Source organism: Drosophila sulfurigaster, chromosome 2L (assembly GCF_023558435.1).
Source record: "Drosophila sulfurigaster albostrigata strain 15112-1811.04 chromosome 2L, ASM2355843v2, whole genome shotgun sequence".
Taxonomy (NCBI): domain Eukaryota; kingdom Metazoa; phylum Arthropoda; class Insecta; order Diptera; family Drosophilidae; genus Drosophila; species Drosophila sulfurigaster.
The window spans coordinates 15,262,311-15,278,431 of NC_084881.1; the positions used below are offsets into that span (position 1 = coordinate 15,262,311).

General features: G+C 39.6%; 5 protein-coding genes across 15 annotated transcripts in view; 3 read left to right on the top strand and 2 right to left on the bottom strand.

Annotated features, from left to right (window-relative positions):
- Positions 1 to 264: 264 nt before the first annotated feature.
- LOC133850749 (putative tRNA pseudouridine synthase Pus10) lies at positions 265 to 2,002 on the bottom strand. The gene is made up of 2 exons (XM_062286933.1): positions 1,784 to 2,002; positions 265 to 1,723 (listed from the first exon to the last, which is right to left on the bottom strand). The coding sequence occupies exons 1-2, from the start codon at positions 1,901 to 1,903 to the stop codon at positions 350 to 352; spliced, it is 1,494 nt and encodes a 497-aa protein (XP_062142917.1). The 5' UTR covers positions 1,904 to 2,002; the 3' UTR covers positions 265 to 349.
- Positions 2,003 to 2,059: 57 nt separating this feature from the next.
- On the top strand, positions 2,060 to 2,848 carry LOC133850773 (NADH dehydrogenase [ubiquinone] iron-sulfur protein 5). The gene is made up of 3 exons (XM_062286963.1): positions 2,060 to 2,189; positions 2,385 to 2,611; positions 2,677 to 2,848. The coding sequence occupies exons 2-3, from the start codon at positions 2,399 to 2,401 to the stop codon at positions 2,767 to 2,769; spliced, it is 306 nt and encodes a 101-aa protein (XP_062142947.1). The 5' UTR covers positions 2,060 to 2,189; positions 2,385 to 2,398; the 3' UTR covers positions 2,770 to 2,848.
- A 140-nt stretch (positions 2,849 to 2,988) lies between these two features.
- Positions 2,989 to 4,324, top strand: LOC133850755 (U5 small nuclear ribonucleoprotein 40 kDa protein). Its single transcript, XM_062286944.1, has 3 exons — positions 2,989 to 3,207; positions 3,296 to 3,425; positions 3,479 to 4,324. The coding sequence occupies exons 1-3, from the start codon at positions 3,100 to 3,102 to the stop codon at positions 4,282 to 4,284; spliced, it is 1,044 nt and encodes a 347-aa protein (XP_062142928.1). The 5' UTR covers positions 2,989 to 3,099; the 3' UTR covers positions 4,285 to 4,324.
- Positions 4,083 to 5,749, bottom strand: LOC133850766 (uncharacterized). Its single transcript, XM_062286954.1, is given in 3 exon segments — positions 4,083 to 5,329; positions 5,399 to 5,529; positions 5,532 to 5,749. Coding segments are annotated over 3 exon segments (618 nt in total). The 5' UTR covers positions 5,590 to 5,749; the 3' UTR covers positions 4,083 to 4,900.
- A 314-nt stretch (positions 5,750 to 6,063) lies between these two features.
- LOC133850639 (protein split ends) overlaps positions 6,064 to 16,121 on the top strand; it is a 76,886-nt gene continuing 66,828 nt past the window's right edge. For 4 of the 11 annotated variants that reach the window (XM_062286775.1, XM_062286805.1, XM_062286799.1 and 1 more), the window contains exons 1-4: positions 6,064 to 6,839; positions 7,036 to 7,227; positions 7,332 to 7,346; positions 11,465 to 12,015. In XM_062286775.1, the coding sequence (XP_062142759.1) occupies positions 11,852 to 12,015 (164 nt within the window). In that variant the 5' untranslated portion in view covers positions 6,064 to 6,839; positions 7,036 to 7,227; positions 7,332 to 7,346; positions 11,465 to 11,851. Of the gene's footprint in view, positions 6,840 to 7,035; positions 7,228 to 7,331; positions 7,347 to 11,464; positions 12,016 to 16,121 lie in introns of those variants that run through there. The other 7 variants (XM_062286814.1, XM_062286829.1, XM_062286867.1 and 4 more) reach the window with 5 other exon arrangements.

Sequence of the window (16,121 nt, forward strand, 5' to 3'; positions counted from 1 at the left end):
GCGCGGTGCTGCCAACTTGTTTGCAATGCTCGCCTCCACAGGTTATATGCGAGTGCGCAGCATTTGCGCTCTGCTCTCTCACACTGGGCATGACGTCACAATTGCAATATTATTGAACAAATATATTGCTCCATCTGTTTTTTACAGAACTGTTGCGAAACGCTAATATTGGTAAGTAGCTTTTGTTCAACCTACAGCTGCATTACCTACAACATTTAAATAGGTAATAAATTGTCTTTTGATATTTACAAATATTTATTGTAAACCAAATAACATTCTATTGTAGAGTTCTATTCCTCTGATAGCTGATAGCCAGTGTTGTACAAACTTAAAATTAAAAAAGTAACGATTATTCAACTGCAGCTGCATTATTTACATCGGCCGGCCAATCCAAGTCAATGCCCACCACATCCAGTGCCAAGATGTCAATGGGCTGGCCTATTATCGAAGCTATCGAAGGCGCCGTGCGTCCAAATTCACCATGCACCAGCTCCTTGATATAAGTGCCCGCTTGACTCACAACATCAATGACCAACAAACGCGGATTCTCACGCTGCACACGTGCCTTTACCTCGAATATAGTTCGAGGACGCGTGTGCAACGGTCGACGATGCAACACACGTATGGGCGTCTTTTGTTGTATGTCAAAGCTCTCCGAGATTTGCAATTTCTGCAATATGTCCAACGTTGCCGGCTGCTCGAGCACACAGAGAGCACGATAATATTTACGCTTCTGCTCTTCACCCGTCTTAATGTGCGTTAATTCTTCACGTGGCACCACCTGCAGATTGTGTATGGACACCGTGCCCGAGGCATCCACAGCTTGCTCCATAGCCAATGCTTGTGCTTGAGTCAAGCTGCCACAACGTGCATTTTGAATTTCCAACACAAATGGACGTCCTTTGCCCAGACAACGCACATCGACATCCTCTCGACCGCTGGACATGAAGGTAATCTTCTCAGGCGTCTCACTAAAGTGGCATCCTACATTGCGTATAATAATCTCCTCAATGCTGTCCTCCATGATGCGTTTCCCATCCAATACCCAAGGCGTATGCGAGAGTTCGCGGCTCAGCTTGCGATAACGTCCCGCCACACAAACCAAAGGACCCAATAGATCTATGGATTGCAGTTCCAGAGGATCCGTAACAGGCGCCGGGGGTATTGGCAGGAATTTCTCGAAGAGTTCAGCTTTGAGACGTGCTGGTTGATACTGTTTTTCGAGCAGACCTCGCGAGATTTCGATGCGTTTCTGATGTGCCGCCTTTGCGGGAAATGCTGCCTTATTCAACTCCACCAGCTTGGCCACATCCGCCTGCTCAGTGCTATGCCGCAACTCAATGTTAATCATCAGCCCATTGGCATCGTATTCCTTGTTCAACTGGGTGCAAACAATGGGATGTAATATGAGTTTTACAGCCTCCTTGATGGGTACATCGGGTGCAAAGTTGTTGTCCACCGCGGCTCCAAATTTGCGCTGCAAAGCAAACCACATGGAGAGCTGACGCAACTGTAGAGCCATTGGCAAACTGAAAGCTAAAACAATTCCTGCGCTGTCGTATTTGGCAAAATCCGAGTGCAAAATGCCATCGATTAATTGCTGCTGGAAATCCTCGGAGAAAAGTCCCAGGCAAGTGGAGCAAATGGCCAGACGTGGCTTCTTGGTGGGCTGCTCATCGGCTGGTTCGTCCTTTATATCATCTGCAGGCACTTTTACATCCAGCTGCAATTAAATAGTTGAATAGCCGCTCAGGAAGCAAGGCTGAAAATGTTCTCTGCTCACGCGCTGAAAGGTTTTCTGCATGTCCCGGTATTCAGTGCCGCGCGCCTTTAGGTAGCGCAATTGACACACGCGACAGACGCCGCAGCTCTCTAGATAATCAATTAGTTCTTGATTTTTCATTTTCTTTTACAAATTAATTCAATTAATTTAAATGCAGCAACGTTGTGGAATGCGCTGCAATTGTAAACAAAACGTGCAGTCAACACAAAGTTTACCAACACTCGACTATCGATAAGCCGGTATTCTACAATCAATGGTATTAAAATACTACTAAATTGATTTCGATGATTTTAAAAACTATAAAACATCGATACATCGATAGCAACATCGGTATTTTCCCCGTTTCTAGCTGTCGCTCATATAGATTGTCAAAGATTCTTATTTTTCACTTGGATTGGAATTTAAGGTAATTTACTGCTGCTAAAACTCCTTATATGAGCGTAACTAGACAACAGGTGTACTCTAAGCAACAGCTGCTGTTTGCTATAGGCTACCAAATTTAAATAACAGCTTTGTTATTGTTACGTCACAGCGAAGACACTACACGATTCCAATTGGACTAAGCGAATAATATAAATATTTTGTATTTGTATTTTTGCAGCTAACAACAACAAAATGTCACTGTCGCCGTTCCTGCGCCTGCCATTGACCGATTTGACCGGTTGTCTGATCAACCATCAAACCTACGACAAATGCGGCCAATTCGAAATGAAAATGATGGATTGCCTGGAGGCTTATGGCTTGGAACGCGGCAAGAAGCAATGCGCCGATCTTATTGGCGACTTCCAGGAGTGCGTGAGCATGGATAAGCAGCTAAAACGTTTCCACGTAAGTTTGCAAATCCAGCGTCTTTCATTGGTAGTTTTGTTAAATGTTTTTTGTTGCATTTGCAGGCCATGCGAAACGAGCGCTTCAGGCAATGGTTGGTGGGCGAACGCAAGAAGGAGAATTTGTATGCTGAGGCGCCACGGGTGGATGCTTTCTAGGAAGCTACCATATTGGGAAAAAATTGCATATGTATAGCCGAAATGTCGTTAAAATAAACAATTATGTACAATTTACAAAGTGGCCTTGCTTAAAAGTGGAAAAACATCGATAACACCTTCATTATTATTGACGGACTAGCACAATTGCAGCCATCGAATGCTACAAAACAATCGTTTGTTCACGCAGTGTTGGACAATGGTCCAACTTACATGCAGTTTAGCAACATACATCTGCATACCTAGTTGGCAGCACCAGCGTTTTGTTTTTGCGGCTGAAAAATTGGCTGCTCCGGTGCACGTTTAATAAATAAATAGAATTTTATCAATAAAATGGGCACAAAACGTCCCAATACGAGTGTGGTGCTGGCGCAGGAGTCCAAGCGCAGCAAGAGCGAAATTGTGGCCTACACAAATCGGGACAAGGCGCTGCTCGAGTCGGTAAGCAAAACATGCACAAGAAGAAGAAGAAGCAACAAATAATTGTGGAGCATTTTTATTAATAAAATGTAAATATAAAAAATTTTAGGGCGTACGACGTACTTCCAACCTGCAGGCGCCCATAATGCAACTAGAGGGACATGAGGGCGAAATATTTACCACAGAATTTCATCCTGATGGCGAAATGCTGCTCTCCTCGGGCTTCGATAGACAACTTTGTAAGAGATTTCATATTTCTTTTGATTACCAGCTTAATTTACATACTCTTTAGACATCTGGCAGGTTTATGGCGACTGCGAGAACATTATGGCCATGTCGGGACACAGTGGCGCTGTGATGGAAGCGCACTTTACACCCGATGGTTCCCATATTTTCACCTGCTCCACAGACAAAACGCTCGCGATTTGGGACATTGTTAGCGGGCAACGTGTGCGACGTCTTAAAGGACACACAAACTTTGTGAACAGTGTACAGGGCTCGCGACGTGGTCAGCAACTGCTGTGCTCCGGCAGCGATGATCGAACCATACGCATTTGGGATGCCCGCAAAAAGCAGGCGGCCCATGTTCTGGAGTCACCTTATCAGCTGACAGCGGTTTGTTTCGGCGACACTAGCGAACAAGTGATCAGCGGCGGCATTGATAATGAGCTCAAGATTTGGGATATACGCAAGCAGCAGGTGTTGCATCATCTGCGTGGCCACACAGACACCATTACAAGTGTGGCGCTTTCCCCCGAAGGCGACTTTGTGCTGACCAATGCCATGGACAACACGTTGCGTGTGTGGGATGTGCGTCCGTATGCTCCAGGGGAACGCTGCGTCAAAGTCTTCCAGGGACATCAGCATAACTTTGAGAAGAATCTTTTGCGTTGCGCCTGGTCACCGGGTGGCGATAAAATCAGCGCTGGATCAGCGGATCGTCATGTCTACGTTTGGGATGTGAATACGAGGCGTATTCTCTATAAGCTGCCGGGACACAATGGCAGCGTGAACGACGTGGATTTTAGTCCTCGAGAGCCTTTAATATTGTCCGCCTCTAGCGATAAGACGCTGTATCTGGGTGAAATTGAAGATTAGCCGATTGTGGCACAAATAAATAGGGAATCGAAAATAATAATTACAATTTGTTTTAATTAAATAACGAAAATCAGACACTTGAAACCGTCTTCATCCCAAATTATCTAAACCAAAATCAGGCTTTTTGATTTGAAGTTTATAATTATATTAATTGATTTTTCTTAAGATTGATTGTTATAATTTTTATATTTTCCCTGAAAACAATATTGAGGAATAAATAAGGGTACTCGATTTTGCATTACACTAATATATTTCAGTTGACTCATAAATTTATGATAAACATTAGTTGCATTTTTGTTACTCAAAACAAATTATTAGTCTACAAATATATTGAAAATTAAAATACAATCAGGACAAATAATTTTTATACATAAGACGTAATGATTCCTATTTATTTTTTGCTCAAAAATAAATTACTTAAAATTAATTATTATCGTTGAGGAAAAATATTAAGTCAGTTATGATTCATGTCTTCGATAAGCAATATTTGAATTACATGCTATGGCTTGTGTCATAACTGAAAATGATTGAATTGAAGATCAGCCAAGTATCACATAAAAGTTGTTTATTAACGTTTAATAAATAATTTGTATAATTTGCAAGTGATTCGTGGGTGTTAAACTGGTAGCGCACTGGACGACGCTGAGACGCTGCTCTTGAACAGCTGGCCAAAGAACTTGAGACCCGTCGCTCCACCGGGCACCATTCCCAGCAGCATGAAGAGCAGCGTGATAATCTGGGCCACAGCAAACAGCACCGTAAACGCGGTGCTTTTTGCCACCAGGGCGAAGTATAGCGTTGTTATCAGACAACCGCTGTAGGAGATGGATGAGAGGAGTCGCGGTTTGGAGAACATTTGCCTGAAGAACGTCTGAAAGCCGACGAGAAAGCAAAAGCTAATGATGAAGAAGAGACTGCCCAATGTGAAAAGCAGCGCAAATTTGGGTTTCAGCATCAGGACGGGTATGTAAAGTGTGGAAAGTGTCATGCAAAGGCAGCCCATGCCGAGACAGGCTACAAAGCCCACAATGCGTTGCAGTCGTGACTGTTGGTAAATGGAAAATGCAATGAATATATATAATATAATATATATTAAGAGCTATTGTAAATTTACCAGCTTGGGACAGCAGGAGTCCTGTGTGTCCTTGAGCCAACTGTTTGCTTCGGGTGTCTCATCGGAGCGCGAGAAGATTTGTGAGAGGCCGGAGGGCACTTTGAGCTGTGGCAGTTTCACATTGAAATTCTTTTTTTCTGATCGCTTTGCAGCAGCAAATATTCATCGAGATCTTGCTTAAGATTGCTCATTGTTTTTTGTGCCACCGCATAAATATTTGTAATAATCGTAATTCTCTTTTGTTTACTGCCAACCTGACAACATGTAAGAATGAATGAGAAGCAGTTGACAGCACCTCTCCTAGCCCTTGTCAGTATTTAAATACCAGCATACTGCAAACGGCCGAGTTGACAGCTCGGTTGGCGTATTGGCGTCCACTTTGAAATTTTTATTGGCAATTGTAACATTTATAAATGACAATAAGATATATTTGTTTGTAATTGAAAAACTTATTGAGTCGGATAATTGTTAAACAATCAATAAGATTTATTAATACCTAAAAACATTATTAGACCTTCTTAGTAGTAGATATTCTTGAACAAAATAAAAATGAATGTCCTTTGGCTTTCTTATGAGTTAGATTTTCATTAATCATCCAATAAGATAAATAACAACTCGTTAATAAATGGTAACATATCTTATTATGTCACATTCTTTAAAGTAATATAAGTAAATTTATTTACTTATTTGAACAAAATTTAAATGCTAACTTTTTCAAACAAAGCAATACTGACGTCACAATCAGCAGACTTCTGGTAGCTACATGAATTTTACAGCACTATTGTGGTGCTGCCAACGTTTGCACCAACGAAATAACACAATTTTTGACCTGATAAATTGCGGGAGTTGCCACATTTCAGAGAAATGCTTCAATCGCGATTCAAATCTGGCAACCCGCTAATTCTTTCAGTTTCAGTTGAATTTTTGTCGTGGTTGGTTCGTTTGTCGCTGCGCGCGCGTCAAATATGTAATTAAACTGAAATCAAAATTACAAGTATAATTGATAATAATATTCAAGACGCCGAACACACGCAAAAGTATAACAAAAAATATCTAAACACAAATATATATGTTAATCGTAAATATAATTTGATTAAAAGTTAAATAACGGCAAATTAAACACACCCCCCACTGCAGTTCCCCTCGCACCGCATCGCCGTGCTTCTCTGTCTCTTCTATTTATGCAAATTGTGTAAATGCATATGTGAGAGTGTGTGTGCGGCGGTTTATCGTCGTCGGAGCGAAGAGCGAAGCGTACGCGCGCGGTTGTCGCTGTGTGTGTGTACGCGTATACGTGTGTGAGAGAGTGTATGTTGTGTGTGTGGGCGATTGTGTTTATGTGGAAAACGCATTAATTACACAAATACAAATGCAAATACAGCAACAACAAGAAATGTAAATACAAATAACAAATACAATCAAATACAAACAAAAACAATACGTAAGGAAAATCGCAAAGCCAAAAAAAAGTATTTCAAATGCAATCTAAATACAAAATTTTTAATTATGATACAAATTGAGAAGCAAATTTTTTATTGTTTTTTGCGAAAAATTTGAAATAAAAAAATTCATAAAAATTTAATTTGTGATGGTTTTTTGTTGTTGAATAAAATTCACTAAAAAAAAAAAATTTGCAGCAAAGTGAATTAAATTATAAAAAATATATATATAATAAATATTTGACTCCCGGATCGTGAATAATAAGAAAAACAAATCGAACTACAACAAAAAGGAATTTTCTTGGAGAAATATGCTGAAATTTCGAATAAAGCATCAAACGGATTGGAATTAACCGACGATCAGCAGATGGAAGCATTCGCTTCAATGGTGTAAGTAGTATAAATATATAACATTCGATATTTGTATTAATTATTAAATAACGTTAATAGCATTTTGTATATGTACATTTCTAATTCATTTCATTTCTTTGCAGCTCTCAACGCAATTGGTAAGGAAATAAAAAATAAAACTACTGAAAAATATAAAATTGTGATGATAAATAAGAAAATATAAAAAAATAAAATTAAAACAAAAAATAGTGAATTGGCCCCTGCAAATTAGAAAGTGTTGCAAAGTGATTAAAATAAAAACAAAATCAATGTTGTAAAATGTTTGCAATGAATGCTTAAAGGCGGCCCACAAAGTTGATGTCAATTTTGCAGTTACAAAAACAAAGAGCAAACTAAATTTAAAGTACATAATTTAATACATACAAATACAAAATTCGTATGTATGAATGTGTGTGTGTGTGTGTTTGTGTAAACGCCCAGGACTCGCTTCGTTGTTGTGTGTGTGTCGTTGATTTTGCAGTCTCCGATCTACAAAGCTGCGCAGCACAAAGAAAAATGGCACAACGTTTTGGAGACTGAGCTGGGGAGCTCACTGCTGGCGTCGCTGCCACCGCACAGAAGCAGCAGCAACAACAGCAATTAACTCGAAAGCAAAGAATTTCATCAGAAATTCAAAGCACATAAGGCGACGAACGGATGACGTGCAACGGGCTGAAAAAAATATAATAACGAGGCAAGCGACGACAGCGACGCAAGCAGCGGCTACAAGCAGCGCAGCGACAGAGCAACGGCGGCGTCGTTGAAATGTGTTGTAGCAAAAATCCAGGCTGACAGCTCCCCTCAAAAAAAAAAACAACAAAGAAAAGTAACATGGCGCTGGCCTGTGTGCACTTGAGTGTGTATGAGTGTACATGATTTGTATATATGTATGTGTGTGTATTAGTTTGAGCTCCAACAACAACAGCAGTAGCAGCAGCAGCAGCCGCATACAAAACGAACAACGCAAATAAAGCAAAACAGCTAAAGTGTGAGCAAGAAAGGAAATCTTTGAAGCTTGTCGCGTGTGTGTAAGTGAGATGGCGTTGCTTGAACATGGAGAGAAATTGTCGTGTCGCGTTTTGTAGCGTCGTCGTCATCATCGTCGTTTGTCGTCGTCGTCGCTCGTTTGTCGCTTGTCGTTGAAAAATCGATTCAGCTGCACGAAACGAGAACGCGCGCGTGCAAGCGAGAGGCCAATATCAAAATAATAATGGTCGTCGTGTATGTGTGCAAGCGAGCAGCACGATGCGGTAAAAAAAACTTTATTTAACCCGTTTCGTGTGCGTGCGCGTGCGCATGTATGTGTGTGTGTGAGCTGCTAGAAACTACGTCGTTGTACGACAAAAACTACAAAGTTGAAGCGACGCGGCGTGTGGTGGCATCCGCCACCGCCCCACTTCGTCAATTCCCCCTACTCCTGTATATTGCAAATGCGGTCGCTGTATGTGTATGTGTGCGAGTATATTGGTGTGTGGTCACGTAGCAGCGCTACAAAAATGACTGCATAGTTTGCTGACTACAAAAACGACAATGAAGAAGAAGCATAAAACTGGTTTGGTTTCTGCTTCTTCTACTGCTAAAGCGACAGCTGCGCTAGCATATTAATGAATTTCGAATTCTAGCCGCCTCTTTTAATGGGATTTTTTGCAAAAAAAAGGAAAAATAAACGCTATCTCTATAAATGGTCATAGCTTTTAGCCATAAATGTCGTAGCAGTTGTTGTAATATTTAAACCAAATACGTTTCCAATGGCCACCACCACAAAAAAACAAAATGGCCGCCAGCACCTCCAATGTACAAGTAGAAGAGACCAACGAAAAGGATAGAAAAAACGCACAAATTTCAAGCAGCAGAAAATATACTGTATTTTGTTTTCGTTTTAGTTTAGTTTACTTTTTGAGCAAAATGAGGTAGAGATTTTAGTTTGTTTTTTGCACACGTCGACAAAAAGGGGGCGAAAAAGAAAAAACGCAGGCAGCAGCAACAACAAAAAAAATAATGAAGCGAATTGAACCGCACCCCACCAGGCATACAAAGCGACTGATGCGCAGCAGCAATGTTTAAGTACAGCCAGGCAGGCAGCACCAAAAACTTTCACGATCGATTGGCAGCCCCAACGACGGCAGCAGCGACAGAAGCAGCAGCAGCAATGGCTGCCTGCCGCTTAAGCTCTCCAACCCGGGGGCCTCTCTGTGTGTGTGGGAATGAAAGAGAGATAGCGTTGTGTATATGCTTGCAAAAGAGATAGAAAGAGGAGAGCGCCAGTCCAAACGCCCGCTAGCGACTGCGCGTTTTGTACAGGCAGCAAACACAGACACTCATATATGGGTTGTACATACATACGTATGTATTTGAGTATTTTTATGGGCTCCATTTTGCGTGTAGTTGTGATTTCCTGCTGCGCCCCAACAACACACAAAAGGGCCCTATAAGCGTAGCAAATGGCAGCAACAAAAACAACAATGGTTAGGCAGAGCGACAAAACTACATTTTATGTATGGCCATATCACAACGTCGTCATCGCTGCCAGCAGGCATGGCACATGGGGAAGGGGGACGAAATGGCTGAAAAACGTGAAATAACAACGCGAGTTTCCGAAGCACCCCTCTCGACTCTCGACACATACACACGCATACGTACATAAGTACACATGCACATGACTACATAACCATTTATAAATACACAACAGCAGCAGCAACGACGGCAGCGACTGCGAACAACAACAATGACGAACGGCAAAAACAAACTCACAGAAGATACTCGTTTTTCCATGCCATGCCCAGGCAGAGGCAGCAGCCGAGCAAGCAGCACTCAAAAAGTACCAGCTATAAATTCTTTATGTACATAAAAGTACATAGCACACACACAAGCATACTACTGGCATCTATATGGATGTATGTATGTCCATGTATGTATGCTTAAACGTGTATTTTAATGCTGTGTGTGCGCTGAAGCAGCAACAACGGGCCATTAAAACCTGTCGCTCTATCTCGCTCTCACCACAGGCACCCCACTTTACTCAATGTGTATATGTGAGTTTGTATGTGTGTGTATGAGTAGCTATAACAACCACGTCAGACAGCGGCAGCAGCAGCAGCAAAGGCAGGCAGCAGCGCAGCAGTGTTCAGTGCAAACGTCAATTATAAGCAAACATACTCAGCAGCGAGGCAATGTTGCCAAACTTCTCTCACGCTACGCAGTGTGAACCAGACAGGGGATAGCGAGTGTGAGCGAGAGAATGCGATTAAGCGCATTAGTCAGAGGGAGTCAGCAAACACTGTACGCTGTTGCCAAATTTCACGCCATCAACAAAAGGCAGCGAGCCAGCAGCAGCAGCAGCAAACCATGAATGTTGTTCTTGTATTTCCATGTTGCTGCTTTTTTGGAATTTTTAACATGCGCCCCGCTTGGCTTGGCTGGCTGCTTTTCTTATATGTACATATATATATATATGTATATATATATATATATATAAATGTTTTTTTTTTGTACATTGTTGTTGTTGGCCGGTTTTGTGGATTGATGGCGATGTTGTTGGTTCTTGCTTGGACCCGGCCCCGGTCCGGCTGCCTGGTTGCCATTGCCTGGCTTGTAACGTTGACTGGATTATAATAACGTGCTGTCGACGTCGCTGCTCGCATTTCCACCTTCTGTTCTTCGTTGTTGTAGAGGAAATGCGCTCAGCAGTCCCTTGCTATATAAAATAATATGCCTTCTTCTTCCCTTGTTGTCCAGGCAGCCGCGACTTGCCTTGCCTTTTAAATTGAGCGCAAAGATCTTGCGTATCTCATAGATACACACACACACATACACACACACCGAAAGATTCACATACATTGTTGTTGAGCGTCCCATTGAAATTTCAATAAATTTAAATTGCTCTCTAGTTGAATTAAATTAAAACATTTGTTGTGTATATTTTTAGTGCTAAATTAACATAAATTGGCATCAGCTTTGTCGTTCGCCTTCTCCTCTTGGTGCATTCAAAGAAAGCAACAAATATGTATTATAACATAAATAATAATAATAATGATAATAATAATAACAGCGAAATAATATGGTAAATGATATATGTGTGGCAAAAATTAAGTTAAGTTGAATGAGAAATGAGAAAAGAAAAGTGCAAAATGCTGTGTCTGCTCTTCGAAGAAAAAGAAATGTTAATCTAATAATATGCTAATCTTCAATCACTCCCCTTCATGTCCCTAAACGTTCTTCCCCCTCAATCTATTTACAGCCCCCCAATACTAAAATAAATGAAAAAGTAAAAAAAAAAAGAAAATAATTCGAATCGATGTATCGAATCGATTGATTGAATCGATCGCCGTGTGTTTTCACTGTGAGGCAAAAAAAGAAAAAAGCAAAAAGTAAATGCAAAAAAGGAAAAAAGCAAAGCAAGCAAAAATGCAATGAAAAATTAAGAAATCAAGAGATCTAGTGCAAATTGAAAGTATCTCGAAAAATGTGCGAGTGAACCGAGAGAAAGAGAAAAAGAAAAGAGAGAGAGAGTTAAATCTTGAAAGCGGGATATTCAATCAATGGGAGGAGCGCGCCCATTTAAAATTATGCGCCTCCACAACGACGGCATACGGGAAATGCTCAATAGATCGTGAGTTATCGAAACATGGTACGCGACAGCAGCCGTAACATTTGTTTTGGAAAATTAGCCGAAACTACGCAGCAGCAACAACAACAAATAGCCGTGGATAGTAGCAGCAGCAACAACAACAATAACAACAACACTAACAATAACCATAGCCAGAAACTACTACGCGATACTTTGAAAAGGTAAGTTCCAGTTACAGATACCCGAGAGAACAAAAGAAACTTCTATTGTTTCCAGACTTCAAGGAAGGAATTTATTCCAGTTGTTTCCTATTCTGGATCTAAATAATACAATTCAACTTTTTATAGAAGTGTTTAAGTAATGTCTCAGTTGTATCATACTTTAACCTGAAACTCCCAATTTATTTCGGACTTTGAGATAAATTCACTCATTAAAAGCATGACACTAGACACTGAAGTGTAGTTTCTTTATCTATTTAAAAAAAAATATTCCATTCAAGTTTTCATAAATTTCAAACAATTTGTCATACATACAGTTGATTAAGCTCGAGTAAATTCCTTGTGAAAGTATTTTGTCAAAGAGCAGCTCCATTATCTTTTTACAAAAATATTCCATTTAAATAATCGTCATAGACTTTATCGTTGTACGTGGTTTCCAATTGGAAGTCAACGAAAATGTTGATTAAGCTTCCGACAGATTTCTCAAATTTTTAATAGATATTATAGAAAGAGCATCCTTCCTACTTCTTCTATTTAAAATAAAATCTAGTTCTTGTCTGAAGTTCAAATTGCCCACAAGAAGCGCCCAGAGAAGCTCCATTTACTTGGTGGTCGTGTATCTTGCAGATACCTGGAATTTTCCATACGCGGAACCGTCAGAGATAGCTGCTTCCAAATGTATCTGAGAAATGCAAATGCGTTTGCTGGCAGCTGCAGCAGGCAGAGCTGCGTAGGCCCTAAATTCAAGCTAACGGTTGACACAAAGCTCTGAGAGACGTCAGCTCTAGCCATGTGTATCTGAAAGATGCAGAGCGTGGGTCTGACGTTGACTTTGTGTGACAGTCAGCGACTATATGACTATGAGTATGACTGGAGAGTACTCTCTGCGCCCACTGGCGAGTCACGCAGTTCGTTCAATTTTATCCGTCATAGATCTCTGACACGTCGTCTGTTGGTTTCTGTTTCTGTTTTTTTTTTTCTTTCTTCCCAAAAAGACGGAAAATATTTTAAGTAGATGCAGATGCAGCTTAGCATCTGAGTGTGTGCATCTGTGAGATACTTGTGCGTAACGTTTTTACCTTGACTTGTATCTTGTTGTAGCTTGGACCGCATCTTCTCTACCTGTGTGTGCGTGCCAACTGGCGACGTGTACAGAAAAATCAGCCTCAGCCCAAAACGAAGAGAGACCTAGACGACGGACATGTGGCGCTGTTGTTGACGTCTATTTTGCGTTATTACGTAATTTTGTACAATATTTTTCTGTTGTTGTAGTTGTAGTTGTTTTTGGGCCCAAAGAATCGTATGTGTGTGTCTGTTTAGACGCCTCTGTCTGCCTTTCATTTGTTGTTCTCTTGGCCAAACAAGTTTTGCTGCTCGCCGCTGCTCTATACATTTATTTATTTATTTTCCTTCATGTCTTGTCTTGTTTAGTGTATTTTTTCTGTTTTTCCTTTTTTTTATTTTTTATTTTTTTTTGGTTTGGTGCAAAAGTCGACGCCTAATTGCTTCATTAGCCGGGCCTATACATTGTGGCCAAAATGTATGTTTGTTGTGTATGTTTTTTCTGGCCAAGTCATTAAAGCGGCCCATGAGCGCACAAGATACTTGAGACTTGAGTTGAGTTGAGTTGAGGTGCATTAAACCCGCATCAATGTCAGCAGAGCCAGAGCCCAAAACAACCGCAAACAACAACTACGCCACTCTCTTTGGTAGTTTTGTCTCGGTTAATTACAAGACAATCGTCAAAGCACAGCTCAAAAAAAAAAAAAATGTTGAAAAAAAGCCAACATAAAAAACCAGTCAACAGCTTTTTGACATTGACAATGAACCGCGCATTGAACGCGAGAGCAACAACAACAACAAATGATGGCTGGCCAAAATGTGCATAGATAAATTACGCACTAGACTCTGTATCTGCGGGATACATTTCGTCCGAATAAACCATTAAAGCCAGCTGTGAGTGTTGATGATGACGCATGTGGCCCAAAATGCTTTATCGCCGCCGCATAGAATAAAACGAATTCCATGGAGATTGTACAAATTAGCAAAGTGAAAGATCAGTGACGTGAACACTTGGCATTTCGCTGTTGTTGAAAATCAAAACAAAAGGATGTTGAAAGCACTAGATTTGATATGCAAAAGCAAGAGAAATGTATCTTTTGATGATTTTTTTTGATGTTTTTCATATTGATAGTTAAAAATAAAGTCGCGATATTTGGTAAAAACAATAATAACTATAGTTTTTGTGATTCCTGTGATCAGAGAAGGAAATTTAAGAAATACTTTTGTATGAAAAATAGCACGAGTCTTAGTTGCCTTTGTCCAACAATATGATATATTTTGCATTCTATGGTTTATTTTGAAGATAATAGTATAGAAATATACCAAATACAGCCATGGGTATAATTTTAGTATATATTGATGTACATTATTTTAAAATATTTTAAGAATAACACCACGTTTTGGTATGTATTGCTTTCTATGGTATATTTTAAATGTAATATTATATAAATATACCTAATATTACATCTAGAATTTATTTCAGTATTTTTCGGTGTATTGATTCGGTATATTTTAAATGGGTTGCGGGTATTTCTCAGTCATCAGTTTTTTTTTTGTGGTTTTTCTACAACTTAAATAGCTAGACATTTGAAAATTCTTGTGTAAACTAAACTCAGTTGCACTTTATAGACTTTTTTTTAGTATAACAAACTTACAACGCCCAAAAAGCAAACTTTTCTTTATTTTTTTTTTGTAAGTTTACTCAATTCTGCCGCTGTTGAATTGCTCAACGTGTTGCAGGGGCACCTCTCGAATTTGTGGCAGCTTTCAAGTGGATTTCTACAATGTGTTTACCAGTCAAATCTTTCAACACACTTTTTTGGTTTTTGCTTACATTATAATATGGCAAAATATACGAATTTAAACAGTTCTTTTTATGGATTTGGCATTGTGCTTGATTGGTTTGGTTTCTTTCTTAGGCCTAAAAAGAGATATATTGTCGATTTGTGCTTCCCCGTTTGCGGATTTTGTTTTCAATTTCAATCAAATTGATTTCGTGTTTCGTTTTTTAACACACGAAATGCCAGAAAGAAAACTTGAAAATAGTTACAACAACAACAACAATAAAAACAACAAGAATATCAGCATTGAGGTATCAAATTTTTGTTTCAGCGCAAAAGCATTTGACTTGTTTCAATGTCATGTTACATTTATTGTTGCTGTTATTGTTATTGTTGTTAATGCATATACTACACATCGAGTCTACTCATAGTTGTTGTTCTGTTTTTCTCTGCTGTTTGTGTTTTTGTATTTTGTATTTTTTTTTTTCAATGTTCTTTTGGCATTGACAGCGTCGCGAGTTCTGTGGGGCAAAGCCAAAAAAGTAGATTAGATAGAGTGTGAAACAGCGCAGAATAGAACAGAAAGAGAGAGAAAATGTGAATGCGAACTGTAGAGAAGAGAATGGAATGGAATAAATGTAGAAACCGAAACAGAAACAGAAACAGAATAGAACCGAACTGAACAGAGAGCAATGCGCCCCACAAATTGTAATTGCTGCTCACACGCAAGATAGATTCCATTTTTATTATGCCATATGTATCTGTATCTGTATCTGTATCCGTGAGTGAATGTTGTATCTGTATCGGTGTGTGTGTGCGCGCTTAATTTGTTGCTATTTTTGTGTGTGTAAATTGCCAGACAGGGAAGAAATTTTAACGTTTTAGTTATCTTTTCACCTGCCTGTCCGTCCTTACCCAAGTTATGTAAAAACTACAAATGCAACTGGCAAATGGAAAACTTAAATTATTATATTCTTTGCTCTTGGAAGAGTCTCATAAATTCTTTTTTTTGCTAATATCACTCAGCAGGAATCAAAATTGTCATAGGTTATGTTTGTGAAACGCTACAAAAAAACAAAAAAATAAAATAAAGAATTCCATTTAATCTCTCATATTGAAAATTTTATGGTTTTTGTTGTTAAAAATCTGGTATGTCAGCTGCAAAAAGCATTTTATGACACTTGGCGATAAAAATACAATAAATTAACAAAAACTATGTGTCTGCTATTCAATTTGGCATAATATCTTGGGCACTGTGTGACTTAT